Genomic DNA, 11,550 nt, shown 5'->3' with positions numbered 1-11,550 from the left:
ACCACATCAACCGGAGCAAGATCAAGAATCACATGATTATTTCTCTAGATGCAGAAAAAGCGTTTGATAAAATTCAGCACCCATTTATGATAAAAGCTTTGGAGAAAAGAGGATTCCAGGGAACATTCCTGAATATAATTAAGGCTGTCTACGACAAACCCACAGCAAGCATTATTATTAATGGTGAAAGTTAAAACAATTTCTTCTAAAATCAGGAGATAGACAAGGTTGTCTACTCTTGCCTCTCCTCTTCAACATAGTACTAGAATTCCTAGCCAGAGCAATAAGGCAAGAGGTAGCCATGAAGGGGATCCAAGTTAAACTCTCTCTCTTTGCAGACGACATGTATCTAAAGAACCCCATGGACTCTACTCCCAAGTTACCTGAGCTGATCCAAAACTTTGGCAAAGTAGCAGGATGTAAAATAAATCCTTAAAAATCAATGGCTTTTCTATATGCTAACAATGTGAAGAGCATGGCTGAAATCAGGAGAGCAACTACTTTTGCAATGGCCTCAAAAAACATAAAATACTTAGGAATACTTAGGAATAACCTTAACCAAAGAAATGAAAGACCTTTATGATGAGAACTTTAAAAACCTGAAAAAGGAAATTAAGGCAGAACTAAGGAAATGGAAAAACCTCCCATGCTCCTGGATTGGGAGGATTAGCATTGTGAAAATGACAATATTGCCAAAGGCTATGTACAAATTCAATGCAATACCCATCAATATTCCAGCACCATTCTTTAATGAAATAGAGGAAGTAATCCAGAAATTCATATGGAACAATAAAAGACCCCTGAATAGCAAAAACAGTCCTAAGTAGAAAGAACAGTGCTGGAGGAATTTCAATACCAAACTTCACTGTATTACAAAGCTTGATATTGGCACAAGAACAGGCCTGAGGACCAATGGAACAGAACTGAAGACCCAGAAATGAACCTGCAGAACTATGGGTACTTTGACAATAAAGGAAAAAAATAGGAAAAAATGAACAGTAAAATATAGATTTTTCTCAGCACTTGTCAGTGCTGAGTTGATATTTATAAAACACTCCATGCAAAAATAGCAGAATATTCTTTTCATGTTCACATTAAGTATTTGTTAATGAAAAGATACTATACTGATATGTTCTGTGATCATAAGAGAATTAAATTAGAAAAATTAAAATCAGGAAATTATCTGAAAATCTCTAATATTTGGAAATTAAGCAATTCAGTTAAAAAATTTCTATCTAGTGAAGAATAACAAGAGAAACAAGGAATATTTTGAGGTAAATCAATATGACAACACATGATTATATAGTACTTGAAAGAAAAATTCCAGCTTTGAACATACATGGTAGAGAAAAGTAAGGGTCCTTCCTCCTCAGAAAGATGGAAAAATGAATTAAGCCCCAAATAAAGCTAAGAAATTATTAATGATTGAAATAGAAAAATAAATCAATGACTAAAGCAAATTGGTAGAGAAAAACCAAAAGGAAGAAGCCGATCTTACAAAGAAAAACAATAAAATTAATAAAACCCTACTTAGGCTGATAAAGACACAACAGAAGACCCCGTAAACAACCAGTATCAGCAATGCAGTACATTATCACAGGACTCTGGACATTCAAATACTATTACAAACCAATTTATGACAATAAATTTGAAAACTTACATGAAAGGCTAAAATGCCTCAGAACACAAATTTACCAAAACTGACTAAAAAATAAACATGTGACTAGTTCCATATCTATTAATGAAATACATTTAGCAATTTTAAAACTTCTCAAAATATTCAAAAACCCCAGTCTCTCTGGTGGATTCTAGTATAGATTTAGTGGAAATAATGACAATATTAATGCTATACGACTTATTTCAGAAAACAGAGGAGAGAACACTTTCCAACAAATATTTGTAAGACCAGTATTTTCCTGATACCAAAACCAGACCAGACAAATGTAGACATTAAAAAAATAAATTCCTGGGGCTGTGGATATGGCCTAGTGGCAAGAGTGCCTGCCTCATATACATGAGGCCCTAGGTTTGATTCCCCAGCACCACATATACAGAAAAAATGGCCAGAAGTGGTGCTGTGGCTCAAGTGGCAGAGTGCTAGCCTTGAGCAAAAAGAAGCCAGGGACAGTGCTCAGGCCCTGAGTCCAAGCCCCAGGACTGGCCAAAAAATAAATAAATAAATAAAAGATAAATAAATAAATAAATAAATAAATTCCTATCTATCTATCCATCTATCCATCACCTATGTATATCAATATAGAGATGCAGAAAAATCATTAGAGCATTAACCAAGCTGAATTGAGGAGAATGTATTGAAATAATAATACCATATGGTTTGGTGGAGTTAACTCCAGGAATTCAAGGTTTGTATGATGCTTCAAAATTAATGTTATTTACTATACTAACAGTTCACAAAAGAAAAAAAAGACATGTTTATCTTAAGTGCAGGAAAAGGCATTTCACAAGATTTAACAAGGAATTATGTGGCTAACAGTTCTAGAAGATATTACTGCCATCTGGAGCAAAGGGTAATTTTGCTTACAGCCTTGGAAGCTAGAAGGAGGAGGCAGGGCAGAGATCTTGCCAAAAATGTTTCCACTCAGAGAAGAAAAAGACAAGTTTGTTTCATCCTATAAAAGATTTAGCTTCTATAAACTCAAGGCTATCTCCTACACATCCCACTGTGTGGTCCTCTTTAAGTTTCCTATAGGGAATTGGGCTTGAGAATTTATTTAAAAATACCAATGCTGTAGCTACTGTACCACTGTGACTAGGAAATTCTCCTTTCTTTCTGACTCAGTACTTCCATGTCTTTTGTTAGACTCCATGAAATTGTGGTAGGATACCACACTAGCTTATTAAATGGTTAAATGATCAGATTTCTTACACTACTTGACAGTATAATATTATATATACATATATATACATGCACATGTATCTACACACATACACACATATATATACATACACACATATATCTACACACATACACACATACACACACACACATATATATATATATACATGTATAGATCTATATGTATACATGCCTAATTCCAATTTCTAATTTTGAAAACTAGTTTGGGTCAGTTACAAGGTTATTATAATTATATGTAAAATTAATTTAAGGTTATTTTGTGTGGAGAGGGGGGAAGTACTTGGAAAGAAGTTGTGAAACATTTTTTTTTTAGAAATTTTTATTTACATATCTTTGGTGGAAGCAATTGATATAGCTTACTTGGAATTCCTGAAACAAAGAAAAGAAATATGTTTAAGGTGGGGATGCTCAATATATTTAAGAATAATTTTAAATTATTTACTTCTTACCAAAGAAGCATCATTCACATGGAATATCTGTAAATACTAAAAGTAGGGTCCCTACTTTATTCATCCAATGAATGAAATCATTCAAGAATCCTATTATCTAATAATTTTGAGTTAGGCTTCATTGCTACTCTGGAGACAAAATTATAAGTTTGAAGACAGTTTGACTTACATAGTGAGATATTCCTTCAAAAACCAAGCATAACAGATAAATGCAAAACTTTACAAAACTCAATTATATTTATCTTCAAGTTTTGTTCTCATTTCTTTACTCTAGTTAGTGCCCAGTAGGCTAGAGCACTCCTACATGAATTTCTATTCATGGATCACAGCATACACACCTTTTAAATCTGGAGCTAAAGGTCTGCTCCTGGGTCCAGAAGTTTCTTCATAGTTATCAAAATGGAATTTCTCTCTTCTCGAAGCATAAGTCATTTTCGATAGGTCATTATGCTGACTACATATTTTGTCACTCAAATTCAAGTAGTCTCGCTGCAGATTCCGCATCTCAAATTCCAAGGTGTCCCTTTCATTTTCTATGCTTCTTACATAGTTTTCTAAAAGTAGTTTGTCTTCAGTCAGTCGGCTGATGCTGTTTTCAAACTTTGTGTTTTCTTGAGTATGTTTCTTTAGTTCTCCTTTCAGAATTTGATTGTCTGTCTTAATTTCTCTCACCATTTTGGATAACATTTCACATTCCTTGCTCATTTCTGACAAGCTGTTTTTGTAAATACTTGCTTCTGCTTTTGCATTCTTTATTTCTTTCAGGAAATTCTCTTCTGCTGTGGATTGATAGGTTTGAACATTCTCAATTTCTCGTTCCATCCGTTGCCTAGCAGCAGTGGAGTCTTCTAGCGCTGTTTCAAGATTCAGTTTTTCATGCTTTAGTGTTTCTAGCATTTGAAGAAGTGTCTCTTGCTCTGTTTTGGCAAGTTTTTCTTTTTCCTTCAGCTGCATCATCTCCAGCTGGTTTTCTTTCAGTTCATTTTCAAGTGAGGTTTTGTCCTTCAGCAGATGGTAGGCATTTTTCTCCAACACATCCTTTTCATCTTGTACCAGGAGAATGTTGGTTTTCATTGCTTCCATTTCAATGCTCATTCGATTGTTTTCATTATGAACAAGGGCCATGTCATTTTGCGTTTTATGATCTTTACTTTTGAGCTGTTCTAATGCGTCTAACATTTGCTGCTTCTCCAAAGAGAGTTGGCAGTTTTTTTCCTCTAGAATTTTATTTTGGCTTTGGAGAACATTGTACTTACTAATTAGCTTCTTAAATTCTTTAAGGCATTCTTTGCTGTCTTCTTCTTCTTTAAGTAACCTGGAATGAATAGCATTCTTTTCCTCAACCAGATTGGTGAGTTGTTTTTCATAGATTTCAATCTTCTGTATCAAAGATTGTGTGGTATAGATAAGAGGCTTCATTTTGGTCTTAAGGTTTCGATTTTCATTCTCCAGTTCTGTGACTTTTCTCTGTACATGCATGGAATCTTTTAGGTAATTCTGTAAGTATTGAATTTTGGCAACGCACTCAGCAACAGAATTGACACTGGAGGTCCTCTCATTTTCAAATAGCGTGGGTCCTGGGGTTACTACAAATGGCTGCCTCTCTAAGTCTTTCACTTCATGTTTTCTTTGGTCAAGAAATGACAGTGTATGTTTTGGAAATCTTGCGTGGAATTTTAAATCTGTGATATTCTTGCTAGTGAGAGGAATGTCTTTGTTTTTCTCATTCCTTCTTCCCCAGTGCATCTCACTCTTAGATAGCTTTCTACATTTCCTGCAAAAACTCACATGGAATTTTGACACTGTGTCCCTGAGTGGGAGCAATTTATTGACTAATGCCTCTAATTCTGAAATTCTCTTTAATTTCAGATCTTCATTTAAGTTAGTGTCTATGTTTCCTTCCTTAACAAAGTTCATCTGTTCCTTCTGAATGGGGGATAGGTTGAATTTGCCATTAGTGTACATATTTGTGTCTGTTTTTAAGCTTTGAAGTTCATTTGTCAGTGCCAGTTCCCTCTCCTGAGACTTCTGAAGCTCTTCCTTCATATGTTGAATGGAGAAGCAAATATCATCTAAATTCTCACAGAATCCATGCTTCAGAAATTGTTCAGCAACTTTGGATTTTTCAAGAAGGTCTGTGCCAGATTGTGATATCATATTTTGAGGTATGGTAGGTAGAAAACTATGTATCTTACTATAATTCTTCAATGTATCTGACTTTTCTGAAGAACTTATAGTTATACTTGAAGCAGAATTATCTGTTGACGTTCTCAAGTTCTCAGGTGTTAATATGTCCTTGAAATGTATCTGGCATGGACTAGTTACACTTTGAGAGAGACCATTAACATTATTGCTACTAAATTTTTCTTCCATTGAATGAAGAGCTTTGGAATCTTCAAAATGATGAATATTCTCCACAGGAAGGGATTTTTCTTGCTTCTCTAGAGGCTAGCATTATAAAGGGCACATATAAATGTCTTGTCATTTGTCATATGATCAAAAAATAAGACATGATTTTGTGTTTTATTTATATAACCTAATTAGACATTTTAGCCATTTATATTGCAAAGAAACCTAACAATTGTGATTTCTCTCTGTGTCTGTTTCTGTCTCTCTGTGGTGTGTGTGTGTGTGTGTGTGTGTGTGTGTGTGTGTGCACGTGCATGTGAGTTTATTCCCAGGTAGTATCCTTAAGTCAGGAAGGACAACAATTGTTTCGAGATTTGTAATTCTGATGTTCACAATTTTCTCATTAAAACCACACTTATTACTTTATGGGTGAAGAAACACGGGCCAATCCCTCAATTTCAAAACTAGAAGATTAACATCTTTCAAAAAAACTATCATGGATAATGGGGAAGATCACGTGGAGCAGTCTCCATGTGAAATTGAAGGGCAGAAAATATTTTTACATATTGGCTCTTTGCCAATAGTTGCTAGCATTCCCAGTTCTCCGGCTGTGATAGTTCTGCAAATGTGATTTTTAATTAGCATGGACAGGGGTGGTCACTGTGGTTTGGAGCTGCTCTGGGGGAATTCCTTCTAAGTCTACATCAATCCTAAGCGGACAGTTAGGTATACAAATTTGTATAGAATGTACTTGGAAACACTTCAGTATCTGGACCAAGACTGAGGCCTCTCAGACTCTCTTAAAAGAAATAGGTAAACTATTAAACTACAGAGGCAAACGCACATCTTTTGAGGTTTTCAGTGCAGGAATTTCCTTCTTTTCCTCTTTGATAGCCCATTCTTCCTGTGAAAAGGGAGAGAGGTAAAGGTGAAGGTAGACTAGAGGTAACACTTTGGAAGTACCCAAATATAGGGTTCGTTTATATAGAACAACATACCAAATCCTTCTCAGTAAATGGGCTGAATACTAGAGTTTTTTCTGAATTGAATTGTGGGCTTTCTACTTCAACAATGCTTTTGTTCAATATTTCACTGATTTCAGACTGTACCTTTAAAAGATAAGGTGAGAATGTTAAAACTTGATTGTATACCTTATAAATGGACAGGAATAATAAACAGTATAATGGCAAGATACCTTTATATTTCCAGAACACAAAAATCATTTCCTGTAATAGGGAAGGTCAATCATTCACTTATTGTAAGCTTGATAATGGAAAGCATCTTTCAGAAAATTAAGTCTTGATTTTATTACTATAAAATCAAAAGGGCAACATTATAAAACAAAATTTTACAAACTATATTCTAATCATTTAGATGTCTGACATTGCGAAGCAATAAGAGATATTGATTTCTGCCAGCAGAACAGAATGCTTTCCATCACTGTCAAAGTCTTTCTCTCATTCACTGTAGTTTCTTTTAGTAACTACACATTGATATTGAGTTGTTAGCACATATTGCATTCCATACCTAATATTGGTACCCTGTCCTATTTACAGTGCACCTTTCTCTTGTATGAAGTCTATTGCCTTTGATGATACTGATTTTTTTTCTAGGACTGACATTACACGTGGACATGTGATTCAATTTGTCAAAGAACCACCTCCTTTTGGAGAGTGATTGTTCAAGCATTGAATGTGACCCAATTTGGGACAATCAAGATCAGACCAAGAATCATAGTGTGCTCTCCTGTTTATTTGAATGGATCCTGGGAGAACAGATACCTAGAGGTTTTCTCAGTCCTGTTGAAAACATATAGCTTCTGAGAACATACTGGCCTAGAAAGCAGAAATAAAATAAGGAATGAGCCTTGTTTTTTGTTAACAGGAGTCTTGATCTTTTTTTTTTTTTTTTTTTTGCCAGTCCTGGGCTTGGACTCAGGGCCTGAGCACTGTCCCTGGCTTCTTCTTGCTCAAGGCTAGCACTCTGCCACTTGAGCCACAGTGCCACTTCTAGCCATTTTCTATATCTGTGGTGCTGGGGAATCGAACCCAGGGCTTCAGGTATAAGAGGCAAGCACTCTTGCCACTAGGCCATATCCCCAGCCCAGGAGTCTTGATCTTATGAAGTGAGTGATTACTAGGATTTTCAGTGACTTGATGTAATAGAATGTTTTCCCCAGCAAGCTCGCTTTTCCTTCCCTCTTTTCCTAAGATCTTTCTAGCTCCACTTCTTGAATTTCTGGGGATATAGTTATAAACTGTCATGACTTGCTTGTTTTTAGATGGTTCTTGCTAATTTGTTTCTCTAACTGGAATTGAATTGCCATCCTTCTACCTCTGTTGAGTTACAATTTGAATCTTATGAAATTTTCTGTGTATAGATGGTATGCAGGTGGCACTTTAAAAGTGGACTTAAAAATTCAGTAAATGCTATTTCTTTTTGGTCTCATATCTAAATAATAAATATAACACAGAGAAGGCTATACTTTTCTCAAGAAAAATTTTGAGCCTGAAATAAATGATCACCTTTTTGTATTAAAGTCTATCTGGACTTAATAATTGCTATGTGATCATTAGTTTAGAAAATGGAATGAAACCTGAAGTTAGGCTATTTAACATATAGATAAATAGATAAGTCAGTCAGTCAGACAGACAGATAATTATAAAAGTTGTACCATGGTAACATTTTGCAAAGTCTGCATTCGTAAAGCCTGGAACGATTCCAGTTGATGTTGAAGGACCTATAATGACATTAAAGAATGTATTAGATTTTAAGGGTTAGCTAAATATATTCTTGAGTTATTATATTTTTTCTCTATTACTAAATGTTACTGATCCCAGGAAGGGTCACATGGAAGTCAGGTCACCCAGGTGTGTCGTTGTTCCCTTGGCTCTCCAATGTGCTTGCATGAATTTTTATGAAGAGTAAAGTGGTTCTTCCATATACCTCAAGGAAGTATTTGTTCTGAATACCAGCTTTTACCTGGGTCTTTGAAGATAACAAAATTGTATACACTCACTTTCAGGGCTGATTGTGGTTGGATATGATTTTCTGATTCTGATATACAGCCATATTCTAAAAAGTAAATTGAAAAATTAAATCATTTAACAAACAGGAGAAAACGATTTCCACATTAGGTCAGAGTTTTTCATGCTACTTGCTGTTTACCTTACTTCTACAATGTTTTCTCATGTTTACATTTTGTTTTGTAACCATAATATCCTTAAAGCTCTTTACTTGAATATTAAGATATTATTCTTGCAAATTTTCATCCTTCCATTTTATTTTACTGGTGTAGGTTCTGGGGATTCAACTCAGGGCAATTCCACTTCTGGAGATGTAAGGATATAAGTCACAGACCCGTTGCCTGAGTCAGTACAAGCTAGAAACAACACTGGCCTGGGAGTCGTTTACCTGGTTCGCTGCCACCACTGTCCTGTACCCCCTCGGAGGAATTTAGGATCTTGGACGCTGAAAGGAGAAAGGCATCAACTTCATCCTCTTCTTCACGATGCTTTTCTGTAACAGAACCCAGCAAGGCTTTTAGTTCTGTTGTGGGGAGCTGACAGGTAGCCAGAGAGGCCAGAGGTGGTGATTCCGATCGTCCATGCCCGTGGTGGCCACCGGGGGGCGTGCTGGGGCCACGCAGCAGCCGCAGCAGCGGCGGGAGAAGGGGAGGAGGGCGGGGACCGAGCCCAGGAGGTGCAGTTGGTGAAGGTGCTCACCACGGCCCCGCGCGGTGGCGCACAGAATCCCAGCACTCGGGAGGGGCTGGGGCAGGAGGATCGGAGAGTTCAAGGCCCGCCTGGACCACAAAGTCAGTCAGGCTCTGTCTCAAAAGACAAAAAAGTTCTCACTCCAGGCTGACCTTAAGAGACTCACGAAGTTCGCCGGGAGTGGAAGGCTCGGGGGCCTCGTGCCACCACCCCTCACCCGGCTTCTCCCTCCACGGACAGCCCCCCTCGACCGCTCCCTACCGGGGCTCATTTCTGCCGCTCAAGATCTTTCTGCCAACTGCCTGGCCGCACGCATTCCGCGCCCCACGCCCAGGGCATCCCGTTGCTTAGCAACCGGATGGCTGGGAGGCCGCGCCTTGCCGCCCCAGGAGGAGCAAGGGCGAGAGTGAGAAGGAAGAGGGAGAAGGGGTCGTGCACGCCCCGGGGTCCTGGGGCACGCTTCGGTCCTGCAAGACTAGGCCCAACTACATGTGGGCTTACCCTGTGCAGTGCCTTTCCACCTCCAGGGAGAATCTCACTCGGATGTTGCCAAAGCTGGGCGGAAATCTGGAAATACTTGAAAACCAACACTGTGTGTGTGGGTGGTTTCCTTTTCCTACTGCCTTTTCCTTCTTTTATATTTCATTTTGTTGTTTTATTCCTTTTATTTCAGCTCATCCTTTAGAGTTGTCTCAACGTTTAGGGATGCAAGAGAGATCACTATTGCTGATGAACTTTTGCTTGATGGAATTAGAAGAAGGCTCCTCTACCTAACGATAAGAGTAGCTGTATGATAAAACACACACATCACAGTTGTGGCACAGGTAGTTGTCTCCATTTGTAAAACTTGCTCATATTCTATGTACTTGAGCGAACCCATTGTAAAAGATAACAAACTGGAGACTAGGGTTTGTTTACTGACTGGGCGGCATGCTTGCTTTTAATGTTTGTTCCAGTCAGAAAAGGGATCTGGAAGCGAAAGTTTGAAGAGCATATGTTATTTATTTGGCAATGTCAAACTTTACACACAAACCATTCAATAAGTTATATTTTATTCTACAGCATGCCTTATTTAGTTAACACTTCTTTCAGGCCTTGATAGTAATTTTCAAACTATCACCAGTGAAAACAGGCTTAGATGTCTTTCAGTTCTTTTAGTATATTGGCATTTTGGTTATAATTTTTGAAGTGCTCATCAACTTGCAGTAAATTGGAAGCCAAGTGTGATGTATTAAAAGTAAGTAGCTAGGCTGGGAATGCTTAGCAGTAGAGTGCTTGCCTAGCGTGCATGAAACCCTGGGTTTGATTCATTAGCACCACATAAACAGAAAAACCTGGAAGAGGCACCGTGGTTCAAGTGGTAGAGTGCTAGCCTTGATCAAAAAGAAGCCAGGGACAGTGCTCAGACCTTGAATTCAAGCACCAGGACTGGCAAACAACAACAACAAACCCCCAAAAGTATGTAGCTGTCTTGATATTCCATCTCCCTCAAACACTTTGGTGTGTAGCTTATAAGTATACTCTCAGATAAAATCAAAGATTGGCCTAGACACCATTAGCCCTGCTAGGTCACCACCATTTGGTCTAAAGGCTCCATTCAGGTTTCACTAGCTCTACCAACAATGTCCCATAGAACAAATGGGTCCAGTGCAAGATCTCACCTTGCATTTAATTGCCATGATATGTCTGCTTATTGTATTTCAGTCTGAACAGTTCTTAGGTCTTTCTTTGGCTTTGGCTTTGACACTTTGGTAGATATTAACCCAGTTAACTGTGTAAAACGTTCTCTCCCATGGATTTTGCTGCTTGTTCCAGGGATCACGCATCTTCATCAGCACCATCACAAGTGATGTGTGGCCTTCCTTTCGCCTTCCATCAGGAGGCATGTGGCTGCCATACATCCCGTTAGGGATGAGATTCACTTGAAGACTAGGGTTGTGTATGCCCGTCTTCTCCACTTTAAAGTTATTTTTCCTTTTTTTTGTAATAAGTACTTTGTAGGGAAGCACTTTGAAACAATTCATTTCCCATCAACCTTCATGAACTGGAGGTGTGGGGATGAAGTGGAAGAGGGCTTGCTGAACAAGCAAGCCACAAATAACCACCCCCCCAACCCGAACACTAAAAATGTTTGTAAGGGTTGAAGAGGGGGTGAAGA

At 37.9% G+C, this 11,550-nt stretch overlaps 1 protein-coding gene across 1 annotated transcript; it reads right to left on the bottom strand.

Moving 5' to 3' along the window:
• Positions 1-3,197: 3,197 nt before the first annotated feature.
• On the bottom strand, positions 3,198-11,293 carry Ccdc110 (coiled-coil domain containing 110). Its single transcript, XM_048330520.1, has 7 exons — positions 11,104-11,293; positions 9,091-9,396; positions 8,696-8,751; positions 8,351-8,416; positions 6,675-6,785; positions 3,666-5,775; positions 3,198-3,247 (listed from the first exon to the last, which is right to left on the bottom strand). Exons 1-7 carry the CDS (start codon positions 11,291-11,293, stop codon positions 3,198-3,200), a joined length of 2,889 nt encoding a protein of 962 aa, XP_048186477.1.
• Positions 11,294-11,550: the final 257 nt, after the last annotated feature.

This window comes from Perognathus longimembris, chromosome 21 (assembly GCF_023159225.1).
Source record: "Perognathus longimembris pacificus isolate PPM17 chromosome 21, ASM2315922v1, whole genome shotgun sequence".
Classification (NCBI taxonomy): Eukaryota; Metazoa; Chordata; class Mammalia; order Rodentia; family Heteromyidae; genus Perognathus; species Perognathus longimembris.
Note: the sequence above shows the minus strand (reverse complement) of the source record. Positions and strands in the feature narration are given on the sequence as shown.

Bases quoted from the DNA above. Each gene is read 5' to 3' on its own strand.
- Ccdc110 (XM_048330520.1), bottom strand. From the start codon at position 11,293: ATGTATGGCAGCCACATGCCTCCTGATGGAAGGCGAAAGGAAGGCCAC. The intron at 8,417-8,695 runs GTGAGTGTATAC...ATGTCATTATAG, and splicing joins AACCACAATCAGCCCTGAAA to GTCCTTCAACATCAACTGGA. The intron at 6,786-8,350 runs GTACAACTTTTA...TATCTTTTAAAG, and splicing joins CTTTGCAAAATGTTACCATG to GTACAGTCTGAAATCAGTGA.